The 26,154-nt window shown below is 35.4% G+C and overlaps 1 protein-coding gene across 1 annotated transcript in view; it reads right to left on the bottom strand.

Moving 5' to 3' along the window:
* Positions 1 to 26,154, bottom strand: part of LOC150083684 (ER degradation-enhancing alpha-mannosidase-like protein 2) — a 63,509-nt gene that overhangs the window by 11,848 nt on the left and 25,507 nt on the right. Inside the window, exons 5-8 of the mRNA XM_090378566.1 lie at positions 23,121 to 23,262; positions 20,747 to 20,871; positions 12,328 to 12,472; positions 2,729 to 2,850 (exon numbers count right to left, since the gene is read on the bottom strand). Coding sequence (XP_090234692.1) covers positions 2,729 to 2,850; positions 12,328 to 12,472; positions 20,747 to 20,871; positions 23,121 to 23,262 — 534 coding nt within the window. The remainder of the gene's footprint in view (positions 1 to 2,728; positions 2,851 to 12,327; positions 12,473 to 20,746; positions 20,872 to 23,120; positions 23,263 to 26,154) is intronic.

Raw genomic sequence — 26,154 nt, 5'->3', positions numbered from 1 at the left:
AAATAATGCCTTGATCCAGTGGTTGCATTAAACTGGTGGTATTGGGGGGTAAAAACAACAGCTGTATATTTGTAAACTTAAGTGTCTTGGCAGAATGTGCTATACAACGGTCTAGAATCATCAAAAATGTTCCTTTTTTCTGAAGTCATTCTTCTGTCCAATTTTGATAACTAAGACTGAAAAATTTTGACCGTAAGCCAAGCACTTCTATTGGCCTCATAATCACAGGGAAGTTGGTTAACTGCTTTAAAACATCTTGGCTTGGAAAACTTACCAATCACAAGTGGCCATAGTTTTGTACTGCCATCTGAATTGCAACATAACAGAACAGTGAGTCTTTGTTTACTTAATTTTTCACCATGACAAGACTCTCCTCGAACAGCAAATGTTTTGTTTGGCAGAAAATTATAAAATAAACCCGTCTCGTTGAGACAGGTTTATGCACAGAACATAACCAACTGTATGTCTATGTAACCAGTTACATAGACATGCACAGAACATAACCAGTCTGTAGCCTTTTCTTTGTCAACTAATCTAGACTCACCGCAAACATTTTGCAAAACCAAGTTATTCCTGTTTTTAAATCTTTGGAGCCAGCCACTGTTGCATTTGAAGTCACTAATCCCATGTTGCTGAGCTAGATAATTTGCCTTTTCTTGCAAAATTGGACCTGATGTTGGCAAATTAGATGCACACATATGTTGGTACCACTTGAAAAGTTTTGTTTCAAGCTCCTTGCATTTTGCACCAAGAATTTGTTTCCTGTTTTTCATCGCTGCTCCAGTGTCACGCACTGCTTCAAGTTTTTTTCAGTTTTTCAGTATTGTAGATAAAGTAGGTAAAGGGATGTTGTATTCCTTTGCAATGTCTGTTTTGCTTCTTTCCATCCTATCGGCTTCTTGTATAATTTTTAGTTTAATTTCCAAGCTTAATTCTGTCCGTCTACGTTTTATCGCCATAACACTGCTAGATAAGATTTAATATAAAGAAATTTTAAATTAATTTAAAGACGCAAGTTCCAAAAAAGATGTCAGCTCAGATAAATGGGCACAAAAAATAGATTGTTGTATACAATAGCAAAAGACTCTTTGAACTGGGGATTTGAATTTGAACAATTGCAACTGACCTTATTCCCGTGGAGACCGAGGGAGTGCACGTAAACAACTTAGAAAAACTTTTTATTCTTTTGTTAATTTAATAACCCATCCTTCAGAAAGATGTTTTTCAGAGTGCACTTGATGTTGTAGCTACCATAAACTGCTTTTGTTTACACAAAACTAATTTCTAACAAATCAGTGCCATCCTTCGGGAAGTAGGGAGCCAGGTGGCCAGGGGCAATAATAGGATCGCTCTGCCAAGGTTTGTATTAAACATACAAAATGACAATATTTATTTCTCATGGGATGAAAAAGAACTTTGTAATACATATTAACCAAATTTTGTAATAAACGAGTACTTTGTATAAACAGAGTTTGTATTAACGAGATTTTACTGTAATAGATTTCTTGCTGTAGATAAATTTTCACATTGTTATGTAAAGCACGTGGCTTAACTTGTAAAAACTTCCTCATTAACAGTTAGTTTTGGTTTCACAAGCATGAGAAAGTGTAGTTCATCATGTGTAGCACTACCGAGAGTGCATGTGGATAGAGATGGATTATATAAAAAATGGATTTTTTTTTAAAACGAGAATTACGATAGAGTTGCAATTTCTGTGTGCAACTGCTCTGAGTTGCAATGTTATATTATATATTATTATATTATTAGTAGAGGCATTTGATGCAAGAAAGCAAGCTTATGCAGCATCAGCCAAAAAAAAAAAAAAAAAAAAAAAAATTGAAGTACAACAACATATTGTTTTTAAGGCAAAAATATCGAAAAAGCTTTGTAGTTTATTTAAACTCATTACAAAGCTTGTTTGGGCAAAGGTAATGATTATAATTAAGTTGAGCAAGAAAGAGAGACAAGACAGTCAGTGCTAAAGTTATTAGAGGAGCTGTAGGTTGGAAATAGAATTTTTCTGAAGTATAGTTCTTCAGTTTGTTTCTATTTGGAACTCTGTCTTATTTTTGCTCTAAAAAATAAGTACAGTTATGCATAGATTAGTTACTTACAAATGTTTTGATTGCAAAGTTCACTGTTCATTGAATTCCTTGGCAAGGCAGCTAAAGACTTGTGGTGGTATTGGGGAAACTGAGTCCCACTAAAGTGTATGTTGTGGATAAGTTAGCTGAGAAAACTAACAATTACACTAAGGAGACAAAGTACACAAGAAACTACACATGTACAGTATCACTAAATTTTATATCTGTATCCATTGTTACCTGAGAGCATTTAGAAATCAGAAGTACAACATAACTGATTTTGGCAATTACTTTTAAAGTTCAGTTCATCTTGATGAACATACATATCCAGAAAGAATACCCGAGTCATGCATGGCTTTTTAACATTTTACATTTGGTAATGGTAGTCGAGGGAAAAAAAAATACTCTGCCGAATGATGACTTTTAAAATAGGGAGGTTCTGAATAGTATAAAATTAAAGTTCACTTTTTGCCTAAGAACCTCCCCTCCCCCAAAAAACAGTGCAAATATAGCTCTATTAGTTTAAAGATTAACCTGCCTCTAATGCTTTGTGACATGGCATCATTTGATGCTTTAGCCATTAACTTCCCACTGTTATATGCAACATTTGGCATTATACTATTAAATAAGGTAGAAAAACTTACAGTTGCATATCCACATTCAGTTCTTGCACTGTGCTGAATTGATTCCAGAATATCTATACCAATATCTAGTAGATGAGGATCCTTAGTGGCTTGATAGAGATACATCACACTCTCAACCAATTCTGATAATTGACAAGGGTAATACAGGTTACAAAAACTTAATAAAAGAATTTTAAAAATCATAAATCTCATATGGCTTATTCTATTAAAAAACTGATTAGGTACTGTATACAATGTATAATTCAAAGTTCACATTTTCAATGCCCCTCAAATTTACTTCTATTGATAATTTTAATAAAACTGTATAGGTAACCTTGATGATAGCATGTTATAAGAAATAAATTTTTATAGTTTGTGAAGCACTGCAATGAACATAAAGAGAGAGAATAATGGCCAGTTTACTACAAATTCACAAGCTCCCCATGCTGATTAGAGTTAAATGTCTTACCACGACTGTGAAAATGATTGTTGGCCAGATTTCAGCACCATCATTCTAGGACTTGTGCTCTTGGGGAAATACTGCAATGTATCAATTTGTATTCTTATTATTATCGCAATAAAGATTTTTATCTTATGATGTTACTATTAGTATTAGCCATATAGTGCAAGAAAGTCACAGGTTTTTGTTGCAGCAGCCAAAAATATATAAACAATAAAAAAATAATAACAAATAAATAAAATATATAAAAAATGAAAATACTACTATCTATGTATTTCCCCACTCCCAAAAAAACTCCATCTGACCTTTGAATTTATCCAAAGCTGGCAGCCTCAACTACCAATAAATAAATATGGAATAACTGCAATATTAGTGGAATAATGTATTCCAGTAATTAATGACTTGCTGACTAAAAGAAAACTTCCAACAATCTGGTAAACTTCTTTTCTCCATAAATTTGAATTTATGGTTCCTAGTTCTGGAATCATTTATAACAGTGAAAATTTCACTGTTCATTGATTACCACACTGTCTTCTCCCACTCAACCACCCTTTTATCCATTGTAGCAACTTACCCCTAATACCATTCTGCTCTAATTTGTACAGTAGTCTTCCATGTGCAACAGTGTCAAAAGATTTCCTGAAATCCAGGTATATGAGATCAAAATTATTTTTTGCATCCAGTTCCTTTGTAACCACATCATAGTATCCAATCAAATTTGGCAGACAAGAGTTTCCCTTAACAAACCCATGCTGTGTCTGAATTACTGCTGCAGTCTTGTCTAGATGATCCTGCAAGGCATCTTTAACTAGTGACTCCATTATTTTACCTGGAACAGAAGTTAAATTAATTGGTTTGTAATTAGTCGTGTCACCCTTCGATTCCCCTTTGTGAATTGGGGATACATTTGCACATCTCCAGTCCGTGGAGACTTCCCCTGAGTCCATGGATGCTCTCATAATTATGGCTAAGGGTTTGCTTAGTTCCTTTGATGCCTCCTTTAATATAATGACAGATTCCATCCACCCCAGGTGCCTTATGTTTAACTTCAACAATTTCTCCTCCACTTGTATCCAAGAGGTGCTATCTCCTGTTGGATACAGTATTCCAGTTGTGGTCTTAGTTCAGTTCACTTCTCTTTTCAGGTGGAAGCTTCATGGTTTAGGTCACTGGTGCTCACATGGTATGTTCAGGCACTTTGGTGTTCTGCAAGATTAGGAAAATTATTGAGTTCAAAAACAATCACTTTTTGGTATGTTATGAATATAGCATTTTTGACTCGAGTGATAAAAGATCGGGAACCACTGGTCTAAGTTGAAATGGCAAGGGCTGTAGACTTAGTTCTGTCTAAAGCAGTGGAACCCATTTCCCCAGGTTACTGAAGTGTTCTTTCCTTTAGTTCAATGAGGCCTTGTGAAAACTGGAGAGATGGACTCCTGGTCAGTGAGATCCTATTTCAAATTTCAGTTTTGCGTTTGGGTTTATCTATTTTGTTTAGAAGTACAAGGAACAGTCAATAAGTATTTACCTTTACTTAGAAATATTTGAGTCAGGGATTTGATAGTATGTATATAAATACTACTGAGTCTCAAAAGATAATGTATATTTATTTGTTTTTCTAGATCCACCAGTTACTGAACTAGAGCCATGAATACAGTGAGAGGTGGCATGCTGGAGAAGGTTGAGATCAGATCCATCATAAAATTTCTTCATTTGCAAGGCAAAAAAGTGAAATAAGTCCCTAAGGAGATGAAAGTTGTATATGGAGAGGATTGTCCATCATATGAGACTGTGAAAAATTGAAAAAGACAGTTCAGGTGTGGGCAAAGCAGTGTGCATGATGACTCAAAAGAAGACCCATCTCAGCCACAGATCCTGCCAGTGTGGAACAGCTAATCCATGAAGACAGACATGTGACTAAAAATTTTATAGCAAATGAAGCCATTGGTCTGTTTGCACCATAATGCATGTGTTCCTGCACACATCTAAGGTGGCAGCTCAATGGATTCCAAGATTGTCAACATTTCTTTGAAAACAACATTCTCTCTACAAAGCTCCAAAAATTACACAGAACACTCTTTCTTGCTCCACAAGAAGGAGTTAGCGCCTCCGTATCCAGGTGGGGAGGAGCAGCAGTGCGTAGCATACGCTTCTTGATTAGACTGGGGTTCGAGCCCGTGACCACCAAATACGGAGGATGCGGAAAGGTCAGGGAATGACCACCGCATATCCCCGGAGCAATATGGCATTAGTTGCTAATGCTCCTAAAAACCAAAATAACAACAACAACGAGTATTCAGCACAATTGCTAGAGTTTTGCAGAGAGAATGTTAATGTTTTTTTGACTGATGGTAATGATGGATGAATAGTGGATACATCACTATCATCTAGAAACAACACAGATGAGCAAACAATGGAAACATTCATCTTCACGATCAACCAAACAAAGCCAAGATTTTCTGCCCACAAGATCATGTTGTCAGTCTTCTGGGACTCTAAAGGAATCATCCTTACAGATTACCTCCCAATAGGCAACAGAATCATTGAGGAGTTTTACAGAAACTACCTAGGAAAATTTGGGAGGCTATCAAGTTGAAGAGACATGGGAAAACTATCAAAAGATAGTCTGCCTCCTAGCCAACAATGCCCCTGATCACAAGACTGCTTTCACAATAGACTTTGAAATCGGGTGTGGCTTTGAAAATTTGCAGTACCCACCTTATTCTCCTAACCTCTGACATTCAGAATTCCTTTCCCCTAAAATGAAGAAACCATTATGGGGCCAAAGGTTTCAGACTGATGAGGAGGTAATTAATGAGATGGAAGCTTGGTTTTCTGCTCAAAATGAGGATTTCTATTCAAGAAACTCGAAAAAGCTTACCCACAGATGGGAAAAATGTGTAGCTTTAAAAGGTAGCTATATCCATAGCCGAGTGGTCGGGAGCTGGGGTGCTACTGCACCCCGCTCCTGACCACTTTGGGTAGACCGAGGTTCAAGCCCCTGACTGCTAAATAAGGCTGATCTGCCAATCCGCACTCGACCAGCATGGCAGATTATGGTCCAATTCCCTCAGCATGAATTGTTGAGGAGACTTCCATCCTGCAGTGGGTTGATAATGGCTGCAGTTTACCTTTTTTTTTTTTTTTATATATCGAGAAGATTCTTTGTTTGTTATTTGGTTTTTAGGAGCATTAGCAACTAAGGCCATTGCTCCGGGGATATGCGGTGGTCATTCCTGAACTTTCCGCATCCTCCGTATTTGGTGGTCACAGGCTCGAACCCCGGTCTAATCAAGAAGCATATGCTTCGCACTGCTGCTTCTGCTTACCTGGCTACAGAAGCGCCTATCGAGAAGATGAAAATGCCAGCCAAGTTTGAAATTCCCAACTCGTATATTTCTAGGTGAGGGTAAATACTTATTGACCACCCCCCTCATACTATGTAGTTCTAAATTATTTTTTAACTGACAGGGTGCCTCCGTAGTCAGGTGGGCAGGAGCAGCAGTGTGTAGCACACGCTTCTTGATTAGACTGGCATTCGAGCCCATGGCCACCAAATACAGAGGATGCGGAAAGGTCAGGGAACGACCACCGCATATATCCAGAGCAATATGGCCTCAGTTGCTAATGCTCCTAAAAACCAAATAACAAACAAACATTAACTGACAGAATGTTAGTGTATTCCATATATCTTCAAGTTTATGCATTTTGACTGTGCTAAGTAAGTCAGTGGAAGAGAAAGTTGGTCATCTCAGCATGCATAAAATGTCATTTTGAAGGTGCTTTCAGAAATCCATAATTATGAAAACAGCATAGTGTAAATACAAATAATTGAAATTCTGGCATTTCATTTACCTTTGACTTAATATTATATATTGCCATAAAGTCCTTCCCTGTGAACAGATCTAAATAGCAATAAGGAGCCCAAAACAGAAATAGGATATACACTGATGCCAATGGAAATTGCTTCTAAATGCTATAAGTGATGAAAGCCACTCTATCTGGAGAAATGAGTAGCTTACTCCCATTTGTGTTATAAATTTTCCTCCACTTGTATCCAAGAGGTGCTATATTTGACAACTACAATTAAATTATTGTAGTTGTCAAATATTTCTATTATTCTCCCACATGAGATTTTTACTAGTTTTAATAATTATATATCTTTACATATGTGTTATATGTTTACTATATTTGTATATGGACTAAGTTCCCTCCTTCCTCATTACTGATAATAAAATTAGCCTGACATAGCCGAGTGGTCAGGAGTGAGAGTGTAGTAGCACACGCTCTGAGTGGACCGGGGTTCAAGCCCATGGCTGCTAAATACAATTAACATTTGTATTGACGATTTATTGTAAACACCACTGACCATGGCGGAGTATATAAAAAAAAAATTTTAAACCAAAAAAATATATATTTTTCTACATAATTTTATTAGCTGTCACACTCTCAAGAATGATTGTTATTAAAGAATCTTGTATTATTTACTCTTTATTTACTCCAGTAAACTAGAGATGGAATCACACTGGAAAGCTTTATTAAAACAGATGTAATGTATCAATTTCAGAATGATTTTGTTCCTCATTACATCAAGCATGGATTCAGCCTTCATGTTTTTTATAATGCATAAGCATGATATGCAAAAATATGCTTCCTCTATAATCCAGAGAAGGGGGATTCCCCTCTCTCCAGATCCAACCTCTTGAATTACATATCTGTAAATACTTCTGCTCTCTTGCTTTGGCTGGTAATCTGAAGTAATTTATGTAACGAATACTTAAAAGATGAATATTAAACGACAAATCATTGTTTAAACAGCTTTACACCAAATTCATATAATACTACTGAAATCTTATATCAATGAGGTGGTCAATTACCTGATTACAACATACCATTTTGTCATAATGACCAATGTTATGATGAAATAGTAATGCAATTACAAATGGCAGATTTCTGATAAGTGCTAATTTACACCTATGGGAATCTTTTAAAAATTTCTTTAAAACTTTGTTTTCATGTTGGTTCTAAAGATACAGACTTCAGTTATCCACAGTAAGTAAGAGTAGCTCATCTTCATTTTAAAGCCTAAATTAGTCACCATATAAGATATCTGACAATGATAAATGTTTAAAAACTAAAGCCATTAACTTCTAAAACCAAGACATAAATAAAGTGAATATTCCATGGAGCCAGGGAAGTAATGTGTAATTAGCAGCACTTAATTAGTTAGTTATAGTATCTTCTTTTCTAGTTATTTCCATTAGATTATTAATTTTCCTGCAATAGCAAAAAAAAAAAAAAAAAAAGAACTAGTACATAGCCAAATAAATAAAATTAAATTATAAATTCAACTTTAGTTGGTTAACTATGCACATCTGTATTTTGTGATTCAGGATAATCAATGAACAAACTGAAATAAATTGACATGTAGCTAAATAGTTTAAACTGTTATGCAATAATTCCCAATGATTTCAATGAAGTTTTTCTTTCTTGATCTCATGGTACCATCGAAGAAACCTGAAGTGCTCTGGTTGGGTACCACTGCTCTAACGTGTCTTGTACTACTAAAGAATGAACATTACTTACATATAACATAACTGTAGTATAAAGAAAATGAATGTTAACTTTCCGAGTAATTGACACATTCTAAAATCAACTCACTGATATATAACACTATGTACCATGGCTAAGTTTTTCTTAGGGGATCACAAAATAGCAAGCGCTAGTCTTTTTTCTGATCACAAAATGCCGAGGGAGTGCATGCTTTTTAGAAAATAGTCCCCGTGAACTGCAAACAATATTAACCATTTGTTCATATAAACATTGTAATGGACTAACTGAACTCTTAATGAAATTAGCTTCCCAAAATCAATTTTTTTTTGCTGACTGTTAATTAATAAGTTTCATAAGTATGAAACTTATTAATAATAGTCAGTAAAAAACTTAAGTTTGCTATTGCATAGTAATGACTTGTGATAGCAAGCTGAGCATCTGCCCATTCTATATTTATTTAACTTCTGTATCAGCAGAATGAGTCATCAACAGAAAAATCAATAAATTAAGAATTATTGTATTTATCTATTTTTTTCTTGCATAGTAAGAAAGTAAATGCTACTTTTCTGTTTCCATTCAGTTTTGGACTTATTTCATAAAATAGTTGCAGAAACTCTCTATAAATCTGTGACCTTATGTGACCACTGACATAATCTGTTAGATAATTAAAAGCTCGTGCTTAGGGATAACAGAAATATTACACAGTGCAGCAATTGGAAAACAAGACTGATCCTAGAAAAAAAAAATGACCCCACAGCAAACTAACCTTGGTTTATTCAAAGGAACTTTCTCCCACATCCCCACACTGCATGTAATGATCATGAAGTGACTGGAATGACTAGCAGAAGGCCATGGCTGATATATTCTTCAATGTTCTCTTCACAGCTTTTTGAATGGTGCCAATGACATGAAAATAACAGCCTTTCGGTGACAAAAAAGCTGCAAGGGGCTAAGTCTAGTGAGTATGGTAGGTGCGACAGTAAACACTTTTTTTTGTTAGAAAAAATGTCCCGATGCAAGAGGAACCAACTGCTGTCTTCTCCATACTGAGGCTGCACACGACAGATTCTCTGCAACAAACGTTTCAAAATGTTCAGATAGTAGGAAGCAGTAACACTTTGGCCATTGGGCACAAATTATTTGTGCACAATTCCTTTGCTATTGTAGAAAGTGATGAGCATGGTCTTGATTTTTGATCTTTCTTGACTAACTTTTTTTTTGGCTTTGAGAGAGTTTGCTAACTTCCAATCTACATTGTTGCTTCATTGCAGGTAGTACTGAAAACACTGTCTTGTTACCCATAACGCTCAAATTCAAGGAATTTGGTTTGCTTTCAGTGGCCTCAATGAGTTCTCTGTAGTGTTCAACTCATACCTGTCATTGACCGTCTGTTAACAAATGTGAAACAAACTGCACAGACTTTCATTTTCCTCAAATCTTGTGTTATTATTTGTCAAATGTTTCCTTATTAATGTACATATCTTCTAAAATCATTCGGAGAATTGCACATTAGCCATTGGTAATGATTTCCCACACCTTTTCAATCAACTCTGGCATTCAAACTGTTTCTGCTGAGCCCAGACAAGACAGACAATTTTCTCCATACACTTGCTTCATCATTTGAATTGTTTCCATGGCATTTTTTCTCAGTTGAACACAAAACTTGATGGCTGTTCTTTGTTTTGTTGTCCCTCTACAATGTAGACACAGAAGAGACATACAGGTCAGCTCACACTATGTTCTGAAATAGTAGAAATTTTTGCTGACCTTGAGTGTGGTGCTCAAGGAACAATCACTCCTTTCATTTCATGTTTACGTCTAGTAGATGGCAGCACCAGCACTCAACTCATAACATCAGTCTTGTTTTCCAATTGCTGCACTGTATAATGGACACAAATTCCTAAGCTTTTATCGAACTATTTGCATAACATCGAGGGATGTACAAGAGGCATATCAGAAGTTCCCTGTATTGCAGGACTAGCATATAATGATTTGTGTAGGCAAATTCCATTGGGTGTGCCATGGTATTGACTGCCCATTGGTTACAAATAATACAGAGAAAACGTGTTCATTTAATTCTTGCTATGGATCATCAAAAAATAGAAGCGAGTTCATGTGAGTGAAGTTTGGACAGTGATTAAGACAAGCATTGTTGAAAAAAAAATCTGTGTGAGTGTCATTAGCTAATGAAGTAAGGCTGGGACCAATATCATATCCTGCAAAACTGTTTGATAGTGGGTAAATGTTATCAACTCCAGATGAGAAGATTTGGCAGATGCCCTGCATTGTGTTCTTTCCCCAGAACTTGTGCCTGACCATGTTGTACCACTGTTAATGGTGTGTATTATGCAGGAGTGTTACATGATATATTGTGACTTACTTCACATCAGAAACTCCTGATGTGAAGTAAGTGTGAAGTTCAGGAGCATCAAATGCTCCTGAACTACTGAAACATGGCAATGATTTAATTTTAGTACAATGTAGCATTGCCGTCAGGATGTTCAACAATTGCTGCAGATCTGGGGTTGGGAGGTGCTGGAACACCTTATTCCCGGGAACTATCACCACATAGTTACTCTTTGTCTGGGTGTAGGAGCCAGTTTGGGGATACTGTTTTTTTTACATATAATAATGATATACAGGGAATTTCTGAAATGCTCTTTGAACATCAATGTCATATGATAATCAGTAATCACCCAGGAAGTATTCTCTCCATGCACTTGCTTCATCATTTGAAATGTTTCCATGGCACTTTTTCTCAGTTGAACACAAAATGATGTAATTCACCTAATCAACCAGTAGCATCCTGGGTTTTTCCACCACCTTGACATGTTTTTCTGTCATTTTTCTTATCGGGTAGTGGATAGGAGATTCTTCCCCCCCTCCCCTCCCACTCCAACACTTCCCTTTACCTTCTCAAACAACTTTTGAAACCTTTCAGTATGAAATCACAGAAAAATTTCAAGTTCAAATTATTATTTTAGTGGTACTGGAGCTTGTCACTTAAACCATTATAATATGCGTATTTCATTTGTTGAAGTGTGTTCAGGAGTCAATTTACATATCATGAAGGATAAAAACCTATCCAATCTGCCCAAGACTGGCTAACAAATTTAGAAAACTTTTAGAAATTTGACAACTCCAGTTGTCAAAGAGAATAACATCCAGATCCCTCTAAACAAGTGCCGGACAGTGATGTATTATGCTAACTAAGCTGACAGAAGACTAGCAGGTAACCAGCAAATAATCTCAGCTGATGGGAAAATTTACTAAGTGTATAAATTTAAAATAAATAGGAGCATCATTATATCATGAAGAGCAGAGCCTAACTATTCATTTCTGAAGATATTCATGCCCCAAAAACCTGACTTGTCGTATTCTGTATACATTTTTCAAATGAAAACTTGATGTTATGAAAATAATAAGATTATACATAATTAAGAAGTTTATACCCAATATAATAAATAGTTTGTTATTTAAAGCACATCATCTTTCTGAAAAGGAAAGTGTTTGAATACAAATGAGAACAAAATTTAGATAGAGGAGCATTTTAGACTACATTAAAAATTCTGAATCCAAAATTAAGTTGATAGAGCTGCAACATTACCTGGACGAAGTGGATATCCTTCTCGTCTGCTATTGGCCTGACTTCTAACAATATCATAAAATTCTGGAGTGAAACCATATTGGCGCCAAACTTGGTGATAATTATACAGAGTCTTAAGAGCTTGCTCTATGTTCCCAACAAGGCTCTACATAAATGTTAAATTATAATATCACTTTGCTCCTTGGCCAAATAGCAATCCAAAAACAAGAAATAGTTCAATAACTTTTTTTTTATTCAATAATAGCATTTTAAGCAGAAAAATTGGGAATTAAACCCTGGAAATTCTAGTACTTCTTTTATCATTTTTCTGTTATACAATATTAATGTTTCCCCACTGATTAAGAGATTCAAGAATATGAAGAACAATTTTCCCCTGCCCCAAGTTATTGCTAAAATATTACAAGAGATGTGATATCCAGTAGGATGATTTCAGATATATAAAAGAAAAATTTCATTAAGCATATTAATTTGCAAAGTAAATTCTTTTTATCATTTTTATCATATCCTAATGGGATAGATATCCTTCCAGTCCCATGGTATACATGCCTGGCACAATTAGTATTAGTAGAGCAAGCGATGCAAAGAAGTAAGCTTGTATAGCATTTCAAGAAATAAAAAATAAAATAAAATAAAATAAAAAAAAACTTAATTTCCAATCCTTCCTTAAATTTATTGAAACTGCCTGCTTCCATAACACCAGATGGAAGTTTGTTCCAATAATCAATCAATCAATTATTCTCTGACTGAACTGAAAGAAAAATTCCACACATCTATTCTGCATCTTAATTTATGTTCCCTTATGTTTTGTTTGTTGTTTGAGTAAGGATGCCATCATCTCCACAGCCAAGTGATCAGGAGTGGGAGTGCAGTAGCACACACTCTTTGAGTAGACCAGGGTTCAAGCCCCTGACTGCAAACCTGCACTGGACCAGTGTGGCAGATTATGGTCCATTTCCCTCAACATGAATTGTTGAGGAGGCTTCCATCCTGCAGTGGGTTGATAATGGCTGCAGTTTCATCAGCATTTGGTTTACTCAACTCATTCAAAGCCATAACCACCTCAATCAAGTTTCCTTACTAGTGCCTAGTTTCCAGATGCTGCAATTTACAGAATTTGAGTCTTTCTTGTTGAGAGTAGCCTTTTGTGACCAACTAATCTTGTTGCTCCTCTTTGTATTCATTCCAAGAAATCCACATCCTTCCTTAAAATGACGCTTCCAGATTTCTATGCAATACTCAAGATGCGACCTAACCATTATCTTATACAATAGGATAATCACCTCCTGATAATTCCAAGCTGCCACTAACAGATTGTTTTTTGAGAACATTGTAATAATTCCTTTTTGAGTATGTATTTGATCTAGCAACAAAATTTCAAACTTCATGGAATATCATCATCATCATCAGCCATTTTCAATCCACTGCAGGATGAAGGCCTCTCCAGCAACTTTCCAGTTCCTTCTGTTTTGAGCACTGGCCATCCATTTATTACCCACAAACTCATGAATTTTATCTATCCATCTCTGCCTTTGTCTTCCAGGTTTTCTTCTAGCTCCTCTTGGATACCATTCTGCTATTTTCTTAGTCCATCTGTCATCATGTCTTCGAGCTATGCGTCCTGCCCAAGACCATTTTAGTTCTTTAGTTTTGATAAGAATGTCCTTTACTTGAGTTTGTTGCCTAATCCATGTGTTTCTCTTCTTATCTAACAGTCTGATTCCCAATATGATTCGTTCCATTCTTCGCTGTGTAGTTCTCAGCTTCTCTTCCATTCTTTTGGTGAGTGCCCAAGTTTCACTTCCATAAGTCATGGTGGGGAGTATACATTGGTTCATTATTTTACGTTTCAGACAAACTGGGATATTGCTCTTCAGTATGTGACTATATTTCCTGAATACTATCCATCCAAAATTTATTCTTCTCTTGACTTCCAGCCATTTATCATTATTACAGCTAATAACTTGTCCCAGATAAGTATATGACTCCACCTTTTCAATTACTGCTCCTTCAATCATTATTTCCCTTTCTGTGGCATACTTGTTCATCATTACTTTTGTTTTAGCCATATTCATCTTTAGTCCAAAATCCTTACTAGCTGTGCATAACTGATTAAGATTTTCCTCTAATTCTTTGGGATCATGGCTTATGACCACAATGTCATCTGCAAATCGTAAATGGTTTAGGTACTCTTCGTTCACATTGACTCCTTTCTGCGACCAGTCTAATCTTTTGAAAGCTTCCTCAAGGGCAGCAGTAAACAGCTTTGGAGATATTGTGTCTCCTTGTCGAACTCCTTTCTCAATTTTAAATTTCCTACTGTCTTTGTCTAGTCTAATAAAGGAGGTAGCACTCTCATACATTTTCTTCAAAATCATAATATATGGGGTATTGATGCCTTGTCTTTCCAGTGCCCGAAACATTGCCTTATGCTGTATGGAGTCAAATGCCTTTTCATAATCCACAAATTCCAGGCATAATGGTGTTTTATATTCATTTGCTTTCTCCATTAGCTGTGATATTACGTGAAGGTGATCCATAGTTGAGAATCCTGTCCTAAAGCGAGCTTGCTCTTTCGGTTGATTCTCATTAAGTATTCTTTCTAATCTGTTAGTAATGACCCTTGTGAACAACTTGTAGATGTGGGATAACAAGCTAATTGGTCTATAATTTCCAATTTCTGATTTATCTCCTTTCTTATGCAGCAAAACTATGATTGCATTATTCCACTGCTTAGGCATCACACCTTTTCTAATGCACTTTGTGAAGAGCCTTGCCAGTTTTTGTGTTATGTCTCTTCCTCCCAATTTTAACAACTCTACAGTAACTTCATCTTCCCCCGGGGCTTTCTGATTCTTCATTTTCTTCAATGCATGTTCTACCTCATCGGGAAGAATATTGGGTATGTCGTATGTGTTGCTACTTTGCAATCCATCTTCCCCACTGCTGGCATCATTCCCCTGCTCCTTGTATAATTCTCTATAGTAGTCTTCTGCTATTTGAATTATGCCTTCTCCGCTGTTTATAAGTACACCATCGCTATTCTTCAGTTGCAGTATCATTTGTCTTTCTGTATTACCGGGAACTATCACCGGCAAAGGATTTAAATCAGCAGCTCATGGCTGCTGATTTAAATCCCTTGTTTTCCCTTAATGCTTGTTCTACTTTTCTTGTGTTAATTCTTCTTATGTCCTCTCTGAGTCTCTTTCTAATGGCTTTGCATAACTCAGTATACTCAATTTTCTCCCTGTCAGTGTTTTGCTTGCTTTTCATTTGTCGTCTTCGGTTCATCATGACAAGTGTTTCTTGACTAATTTTTTCTTCTTTGGATTTCTTTTTCCCTATAGGTTTCTTGGGCTTTATCACTTTCAAAAAGTTGTAATATTCCTCGTTGATATCTTGGTCCTGAGCAGTCTGCAGAAGCTCAAACTTGTTCTTAAGTTCCAGTACATACTGCTTTTTCTCCTCTTCTGTTACCTCAAAGACCTTCATATTATTTACTCGAGTCAGTTTTTTCCTTTCCTTTCCTACATCTATATCAAGTGTACATCTTACCATTCTGTGATCACTTCCAATATTTACCTTATTCAGGATGGTAACATTATTCACAATATATCTTCTGTTAGTGAGGATGAAGTCAATTTCATTAGTAGTTAATCCATTTGGACTCTTCCATTTGGACTTTCTGTTCTCCCTTTTCTTGAAAAAAGTGTTCATTACTGACAGTCCTTGAGATTCTGCAAATTTCACCTCTTTCATTTCTTTCACCAATTCCAAAATTTCCTATAGTTCCCCTTTCTGTGCTGTTTTGTCTTTTTCCAACCTTAGCATTGAAGTCTCCCATAGTAATAGTGTAGTGGGTTTTCTGCTCATCTAGAAGACTCTCAATTTCGGTGTACATTTCTTCAACCTCTTCATCATCATGGCTCGATGTTGGTGCATAAACCATTATAATCTTTAGCTTGTATCTCTTAGAAATCTTGAGTATTAGTCTTGACACTCTTGGTGATGTACTTTTGAATTCCAAAATGTTGTTTTTAAAATCTTTATGGACCAGAAACCCAACTCCACCTTCACTCCTTTCACTGTCTCCATTGGTGTACAGCAGATTTCCACTTGATAAACTTATAAGCGATTCATTTCTTCTTCTTGTTTCAGCCAAACCGATGATATTCCAATTCACGTTTTCTAATTCCTTTTCCAGCTCTAATATCCTGTCTTCACCGATGAGTGTTCTTATGTTATAACAGGCCAAGTTCAGTTTCCGTGCATGGCAGCCTGGTCGTACCCAGAGATTCTTAGCACCCTCTGCTTCCACTCTGATCCTCTCGCTGCCGTAAGAGGGAGAGTGAAAGCTGCTGAGGACTGAGGGCCATTTGTTTCGTCGTGCTTTCATATGCTGGAGGGCTTGGTCTTTTCCTCTTCACGCTGACCAGGCGTCTTGAAGAGAACCACTCTACATGTTCGTTGCCACCTAAGTGACGTAACAGGGCTTACCATCGAGAAGGTGTGCATGAGTGGATTTTAGGGAGGTAGGCCAACCGGACTTCTCCTAAATCTTCTGTAATAGAGAGATATTGGATCCATCAGTGTTTTAGGCCGAGTGTCTGATAACACACAGGATACCTGTTCCCTTCTAAGCCTCATGGAATATAACTATTGACTATTAGAAGAAAAAAAAGAAAAAAAAAAAGAAAAATACTACTTTGCCATGTGTACTACACATTGTTTTTGAAAAATTATCATTATACAGAAACTGTCTTGGCTATATATCTATTAGAAAATTATCAGTCAGCAACTGTGATGTAAACTGCCAAAATCATATCAAACAGAAAACTTTGTAGCTGTTCTACATTGCGCACGCGCACACACACACACACACAAAAAAAAAAAAGTACAAAAGTACATGCTCATAATGAACTATTTCTTTTGAAATTCATATTGTTATAACATCTTCCTTTGATGTGTATTTGACCTAATAACAAATTTTCTGCAAAAATTATCAATTGGTAGCTGCACTATAAAATTGTCAAAATTAGTGCAAAATATATACATCAGACTTTAATCATGTCTTTAAATGAGATATCATAATTCATTAGACCACTTTTATATCACTGAAGAAAAATAAAGTTTATACACTGTTTTCCAATGATTATTAGTCTTGACACTCTTGGTGATGTACTTTTGAATTCCAAAATGTTGTTTTTAAAATCTTTATGGACCAGAAACCCAACTCCACCTTCACTCCTTTCACTGTCTCCATTGGTGTACAGCAGATTTCCACTTGATAAACTTATAAGCGATTCATTTCTTCTTCTTGTTTCAGCCAAACCGATGATATTCCAATTCACGTTTTCTAATTCCTTTTCCAGCTCTAATATCCTGTCTTCACCGATGAGTGTTCTTATGTTATAACAGGCCAAGTTCAGTTTCCGTGCATGGCAGCCTGGTCGTAAACACACACAGGTTGGGGGGGGCAATGCACACCCCCTGTAAAAAATGGATGCCAATTAATGATTCCCCATTGCCATTTTGATCTAATAACCAAACTTGAAGGAAAATTATTGAATGGCAACTGTTTTAGACAGTTGACCATACTTAACAAAAACAGTTCAAAAGGTAGTACAGTACTTGGCATCCATCGAGCTTACAATGCATGCAAAAACAATGTGTGCTACTAATAGCTTTTTTTTTTTTTTTTTTTTTTTGCAAATCATATCGTTATAGTATTTTTCTTGGCTTTATACTTGATCTGGTAGTAAAATTTAAAAGAAAAAAGTGTCTACGGCATCTATGTACACACTTAAAAAAAAAACTGTTAAACAGAAAAAAAAAATTGAAAAACATTTATTTCTAAGTAGCAACTGCAATATGAATAAGACAATTTGGTTGCAAATAAACACACACAGGTTGGGGGGGGCAATGCACACCCCCTGGAAAAAATGGATGCCAATTAATGATTCCCCATTGCCAAAATTATGTTATTTTTGGGAAGAGGGTCAAAAGAATTGCAATAAATAAAAAAGAAAATTGCAATAGTATCAATAATCTACAGATCCCGCCTTGAAGAAAATTAAAAAATTACAAATCATATACCTTATATATATCTTGGATATATATATAAAGATTGGGAATAAGAATAAAAGTGATATATCAACAAAAAGAACAGACTTATACAAGTTTATTTTTTTTTTTTAAATAAGCAGAATAGGAAAAAAAATCAACCAGATTATATGGTAACAAAAACAATGGCACAAATGTAACATGTTTCACTTTTAATGTAGAAATGAGTGGCTGAAATTCCAAAGAAGGGAACTTTTGCCTCCCACCTAAATTAATTTAAATAATGATTATAATAAAAATATGGGCAGCACAATATTTGCTATTTCACCACTAAACCCTTTTTCTGTTATGACTACCTTCTCCATTACACATATATTGAAGTATTTTGTCATTATTGTCTTTATACTTGTACTAATGAAGTATTATTGTCTACAAATTTTATGCTTTTTTTAAAAAAAGCATTTGGGACTTCCTGTGAAATAAATAAAAAAAACCTAAAAATTTTTAAAACATTAACAATTTTGTTTTAAATTTTTTTAGTTAAATAGAGTTTATAATATATTCGATTATCTGTTCATGTCCATTTGTTTTCCTTCATTTTCCCCAAATTATGGGTGTGAAGTAGTTGACACTACAACATAATGAAATTATGTTTCAATATGTTGTAGTGTCTTGTGCATATATGGATTATTTATTAAATTTCCAAAATTTATAATATTAAACATATACAAAAATATGGTTCATGTTGTGCATGAAGGCATTTATAGATTAAATGCATTTATTTCATTTTATGCATAAAGCATTTATTAAACTTAACACGTTTGATAAATGTTTTACAAGCAAATGTAGAGTAATTGCTCAAATTATGAACATTCTATCTTATGACATCACAAATTTTATTTTTTTTATTTATGAACTCGAAGCTCAACTTTAGCAACTGTATGGCACATTGCCTTTTTAGAGTAAAATGAATGACAATCAAAATACTTTCAAAATGTATGTATTTAACTTATGTTGTACAATATATATACAGTACAGTATAGAGTACAATTTTATTTTGTAAAATTAACATTGCTATGATATTTTCTTTAATTTTTTTTTTTTTTTTTTTTTTTTGTGAATCCAACATCAGGACCAGCACAAAATTTTGTGAGTTGATGGCACGAAAACTTACAAGGTAACATATAATAATAATTTCAGTATTTGTTTGGCTAGTTAGTTATTTTGTTTTTAGGAGCATTAGCAACTAAGGCCATATTGCTCCGGGGATATGCGGTGGTCATTCCCTGACCTTTCCGCATCCTCCGTATTCGGTGGTGACAGGCTCGAACCCCGGTCTAATCAAGAAGAGTGTGCTACGCACCGCTGCTCCTTCCCACCTGGCTACGGAGGTGCCTATTTGTTTGGCATTATTTATCAATGTATGTACGTATTGCTGTTTCGGCAAAAGGCCACAAAACACGAAGCAATAGACAAGGGCACAATTTAGTGTACCATTCCACTAGTTTCATATAGCATAAAAAATTCTTTTCCTGATATTTATTGTGCAGTTCAGTACATCGCTATTATAAGCAGGATATTTCTGGAAAGAAATACATTTAAAATAAATAAATATAAGACTGCCTCTCAATTCTGGCAAACTTTGGGATAAGGTTATTATCAGATTTCAAAATGAAATCTTAGCAGCACTTGTATTGCTTACTTTCCATAACATAATACATTAACTGTAGTATTTCTTAATCTGTGGTCCAAGGACCTCTGGGAGTTCACCAGTTATGTCCAAAATTTCTTATATTTAAAAAAGCTTGAAGAATTTACACCACAGACAATTTGTTTGAGGGGTCTGCAGAAAAATTTTTCAAACTAAAAGGAGGCCTTTATGTAACCAAACTTTGAAAACATTTTACTACAAAGGCTATACTGTACTGCTATACTGTAATATAATGGTTGTGCATAGAAAATAAAATGAATATATGCATCAAATAAAAAATGCATCAACCAATAGTCACCTCGCATTATTTGGCCATTCTAACACATTATCATTAGTTGAGACATATAATGCAAGAAAGCAAGCTTATACAGCATCGGCCAAAAAAAAAAAAAAAAAAAAAAACTTCCCACTTCACTCATCTGGTCACTCCAAATGTTTGTCTAGTTCAGCCTTAAATTTATTTAAGCTATCAATGTCTTGCAACAACAGATGGAAGTCGATTCCAGCAATCAACTACCCGCTGACTTAAGGAAAATTTCCGCACATATAGTATATGTTATAGTATTTATGCAGTCAAAGCTAAACATTTTCTGAATGCAGTACACTGTTTTTATATCCTCATATGTATTATACACTGTCTATACTTACCAAGAGTCCAGGCCAATAAGCTTCCAAAGACTGGAAAACTGGCATAGTCACTTGTCCACTACCCATACTGACCCACATATACCAGTCATCTCTTTTCATGTACTTTGCAATAACTTTATAATAACCTATGCAAACAAGGAGAAAATAAGCATTAACTAATTTCTAAATACTATTTAGAAAATATTTGTTCTGAATAATATTTTTCTTGTAATATATTTCACATTATGTATTTGGGAGGGGGTTTCAAATATGATAAAGTATGCCAATCATATAAATTATATTAATCAAATAAATGAACTAACTGTTTATAATAATTAGATTTTAAATTAATTGCAAACACGAAAAAATACAGCCATGTCTTCAGACTATTGAAGAAAAGAATACATTGTTATACCACATTCTAATGTAGCAATTAAGATCATTCATTCCTTGGCAAGGAATGGATTTTACCTGTGAAACAAATTACCTTAATTAAAATAAAATTAATTAAATTAAATTCAAAAAAAAAAAAAACCCCAATTGTGAATACTGACACCCACCTCTTGCAGTGAAAATACACAGTCCTCTGCCAAAAAAAAAAAAAAAAAAAAGCACCAAAGGAGTAACACCAGCAGCAACACAATAAGTGAAGTTAATTTAAAACAAGAAAAGATAAATTAAATAAAATAACGACAGAGAATCCAAAAGGATTGCTTTGTCGGAGAATCTATTTTGTCAGTTTAGGCTTTTGATTGGTTGGAGATAACACAGAAATTTGTATTTTGTTTATTATATTTGTTCATTTCTATTACAGAAGATAGAAGGCATATATTTTGTATTTTTGAATTGTTTGTTTGCTACTTTTGCCTAGTATATGGATTGTAGAACATCCATGAGTAGTTTATTGGACGGCAGTAATCTGAAATAATCCTTTGGAACTCACAAGGGCTGACTTTGCCTGATGAAATGGCCCTTATGGGTTCCCTATCTTTATTTCATTTATCTTTCCTTGCTTAAAGTTAACTGTTTATTGTGGGTAATGGTAACTGAAACATAACTGAAATTATAAATAGTACAACAGTGATTTAGTTCTATGATGAGCACAGAACTGATGGTTTAAAAAAAAAAAAAAAAAAAAAATATATATATATATATATATATATATATATATATATAAAAAATAAGGAATACCGATGTAAATTTCTTAATCTTGTGAGACAAAGAGTAGCAAAGGGACATCCATATGAAAAGAACCTTTGGGAAATTAAACATTTCAGGGAAATTCCACCTCAATCAAATGAGGTGGAATAACATGAATTTTTACACTGAAAAGGTACAGAGTATTGTGGAAAACTAATTGACTTCAGAAAGTTTACATATAAGTCAAAATATTGCCAAACACTAGAAAAATTACATTCTTGGGTAGATGAGGTTGACAGTCTGGTTGACAATGTAATTAAAAGGACAGCTAGATCAGGAATTTCTGATGGTGGTAAGAGTTTGATAAAATAGATATAGGTTGTATAGACAAAGTTTTTGTAATAGTGAAACAGTTTGTATTACAAACTGTCCAACTATCACTATTTCAGAAGTATGATATTTTAGTTTTATAAACTCTAAAATTGTATTACCCAGCAAAAAATCAGCAAGAAATGTTCATATGCACTGTTGGAAGGAAGGAATGGATACACTTATTAAAATAACATAAAAAATCTGCATAATAACAGCCAGTTCTGTGTACTTTATAATTTTATAAATATAATAACAACCACCAAACTTAAAAAATATTTGTAATAATAGCCAACTCTTCCTGAATTTGGAATATTCCTGACCCACCTTCAAGAATGATGGCAATCTTGTGTATGATCATGTAGTTGGGATAGTATAATCAATAGATTATGTACTCTAAAGAAGTCTACAGAAATAGACCCAGGGTATTCAGTGAGCTGCCTATCAAAGTTTTCTGTGGAAGCAAAACCCTTGATATGAAGAGGTTTTATGTTTTGCCTCTACTCACTCTATTTGCATATTTCTTTTAAGTGGTGTTGTATAACACAGCATTTTTCGTTAAATTCCCAAAACAACAATTCCAAAAAAAAAAAAAAAAAAAATACTATATTTCATGAAAAAATAGTTCCATTTCCCATCATTGGCAGACATTACTAGGTTTATCCTCTATTTGGTCTACTTCACTATATTAGAGAGAAATCACATAGATGATTCAGTTATCAATGTAAATTATCATTTCTAACTGGGAGGAAGAAAAAAATATCATCAACCTTAATATAAAGAACTGTCTTCTCATTTTTTTCTAACAAGTGTAGCCACTATAGATTTGATCAATTAATCTTCACTACTTGCAGCATTAACATAGAATATTTTTAGACCACTATACCTTGGAACATTTCCATGAGTTCAGGTCTCTGTAGAAGTATGGCACCTTTAACAAGATATTCATAATATGAGTCAATGCCAGCCCCTATTCCTGCATCTAAAGCTGTCCACTTTCCATCTTGAACATTAATATGATTTCCTACCTAAACATTAAGTATACAATAATTATTATAAATTAATTTAAATACTAGTAAATATGCAAATTCTAATTCAAGAATAAATGCAAAAAATAATACATGTATAATTTCAACAGTTCTATATATTAACAGTGATTTTCATACATTTTTCCTATGTGGTCAAAAACAATTTATTCAACACTGCAGGCACAATGGCATTTTGGAATCTGCAAATTCACTGGAGTCCTTCAGTGGTTAAACTTAACAAATTATTATGTTCATGTGAATTTAAAACATAATTATAACAGTAAATATCTAGCAATTCAACTGAAAAGAATAAATAAATTGAAATGCTGAATATATAATTTCCTTTGTTTTAAATTCAATTCAATTTAATTTGATCATCTGTTAAGCTTAATCACGGATAAAGGAATCAATGAATTTTCAGAGTTCAAAATGTCTGAATTGAATTGTCAATTGCAAATTAAATTTTTACTTTTTAACCATGAAAAAGCATATATCTTTTTAATTAGGTTTTGATAATGTGTTATGGTTCTGAATATTGTTGACAAAAAAAATAAATTTTTCTGTTTATACTCCAGGACGACCAAACGGTCCTCTGACCGTTTGGTCGTCCACCTGTTGACCACCTATCAACATGGTGCAACAGGAAACATGATTCATTGGACCAGACGACTTTCTTTCAATCACTCAAGGTCCAGTTTCAATGCTCATGTGCCCATTGTAGGCACTATAGCCAGTGATAGCATGATAGATTGAATACAAGAAACAGCACCGTATTCGGCAGTCATGGGCTGGAACACCGGTCACTCAAGGCACGTGTACTTAAGCACCCGCGCGGCTGACCACTAGGCTACGGCAGCAAAGGGGAGGGGAGAGATAAAAAGTGGGAAGAAAGGAAGAACTTTTTTTTTAAATTCCATGGCTGAATCAATGCAATTCTCTAGATATTCTATTCTGGCTATTGGAATTTGGAGGTGGATGGTGAATACTGCATATGGGTAGAAGTAACCCCAGAGAAACGTACCAATTGTGTGGTACTACACTTAAGGTGGTAGAAAATGAAAAAGACCTGGGAGTAATTGTGCAGTCAGATATGAAGTTTTCTGAGCAATGCAGACAGGCTGCCAGGGCAGGTCATGGGGTTTTGTCAATGATATACAGGAATTTTGCTAGCAAGGAAAAGGAGGTGATTGTCCCTCTGTATAAGGCAATGGTCAGGCCACGCCTTGAGTACTGCATACAGGTCTGGAGGCCTCATTTTAGGAAGGATGTAGATTTACTTGAGCGTGTACAGAGAAGGGCAACAAGATTGGTGAGGGGAATGAAGGGATCCTCTTACCAAGAGAGGCTTAAGTTCTGCAAATTGCAGTGGCTGGAGACTAGGCACCTGCGCGGTGATCTGATTGAGGTGTATAAGACCTTGAATGGGTTGAGCACGCTGAATTGTGATGGGATCCTTCCACTGGTTCAGATTATAAACCTAAAGGGGCATAAATTCAAATTAAGAAAGGACAGATGTAGAATAGATGTGCGGAAATTTGCCTTTAGCCAGCGGGTGGTTAATTGCTGGAACAAACTTCCATCTGTCGTTGTGGAAGTTGATAGGTTGAATAAATTTAAGGAGGAAGTGGACAGGCATTTGGAGGGAATGGTGTGATTTTTTTTTTTTTTTTTTTGGCTGCATAAGCTCATACACTTGCTTTCTTGCATCACATGCCACTACTACTACTACTACGTCAGAGTGCCCGATACATGAATGACTGGACCCAGGGTATCCAGCAGAACATCGCTCAAAGCATTACACTGCTGCCACCAGCTTGTTTTCATCCCATAGCGCATCCAGGCAGCATCACTTTCCCAGGTAAATGATGCACACGTATCAGGCTGTCAACATGGTGCAACAGGAAACATGATTCATTGGACCAGATGACTTTCTTTTAATCACTCAAGGTCCAGTTTCGATGCTCATGTGCCTATTGTAGGCACTATAGCAAGTGAACCGTGGTTAGCATGGGCACTCAAAGCAGCCTGCGGCTACACAGCCCCATTTTCAGCAGGGTTCGATGTACTGTGTGTTATGACACATTATTGCCGTCACCAGCATTCCAATTACCGGCAAGTTGCATCATAGTCGCCCTTCTGTTGCACGTACCATCTGGGAGAGCCTTCACTCACTTCTAGCATCGATAAGCAGTGGTCATCCAACACCTCGCCGGCGGTTCATGGATTTCCCTCCTCGGACCACTTTCGATAGGTACTAACCACAGCTGACCATGAGCACCCCACCAGCTGTGCTGTTTCGGATATGCTCTGACCCAGTCACCTGACCAATACAATTTGGCCTTTGTCAAACTCGCTTAAGTCCGCTGCCTTTCCTATCTGATTGTTTGTTTGTTTGTTTGTTATTTGGATTTTGGGAGCATTAGCAACTAAGGCCATATTGCTCCTGGGATATGCGGTGGTCATTCCCTGACCTTTCCGCATCCTCCGTATTTGGTGGTCACAGGCTCGAACCCCGGTCTAATCAAGAAGCGTGTGCTACGCACTGCTGCTCCTGCCCACCTGGCTACGGAGGCGCCTTTCCTATCTGAAGAACAAGAGTAACACTGATTAACAGAACTCAGTATCAGGTGTTTTTTATACCATGTCCTGACCTGCGCACGTGCCATAGTTCACCTGCAGTTGCTTCGATTTGCATAACAACTTGCTGGTCAATGTTTTGGCTCATTGGTCTATTTTCTCTCAATATAAGTAATCTTTTGCAAACAAAAACAATTTATTATGCAATCTAACACACAAATACAAAAATATATACATTCATGATTATCATTTCAATAAGTTTTTACTGAACACATCTGCTGATTCTAGCTATAATTTTCTTAAGAGCCCACTTAT

Source organism: Mastigoproctus giganteus, chromosome 7 (genome assembly GCF_048544385.1).
Source record: "Mastigoproctus giganteus isolate SK-2022 chromosome 7, ASM4854438v1, whole genome shotgun sequence".
NCBI lineage: Eukaryota > Metazoa > Arthropoda > Arachnida > Uropygi > Thelyphonidae > Mastigoproctus > Mastigoproctus giganteus.
Note: the sequence above shows the minus strand (reverse complement) of the source record. Positions and strands in the feature narration are given on the sequence as shown.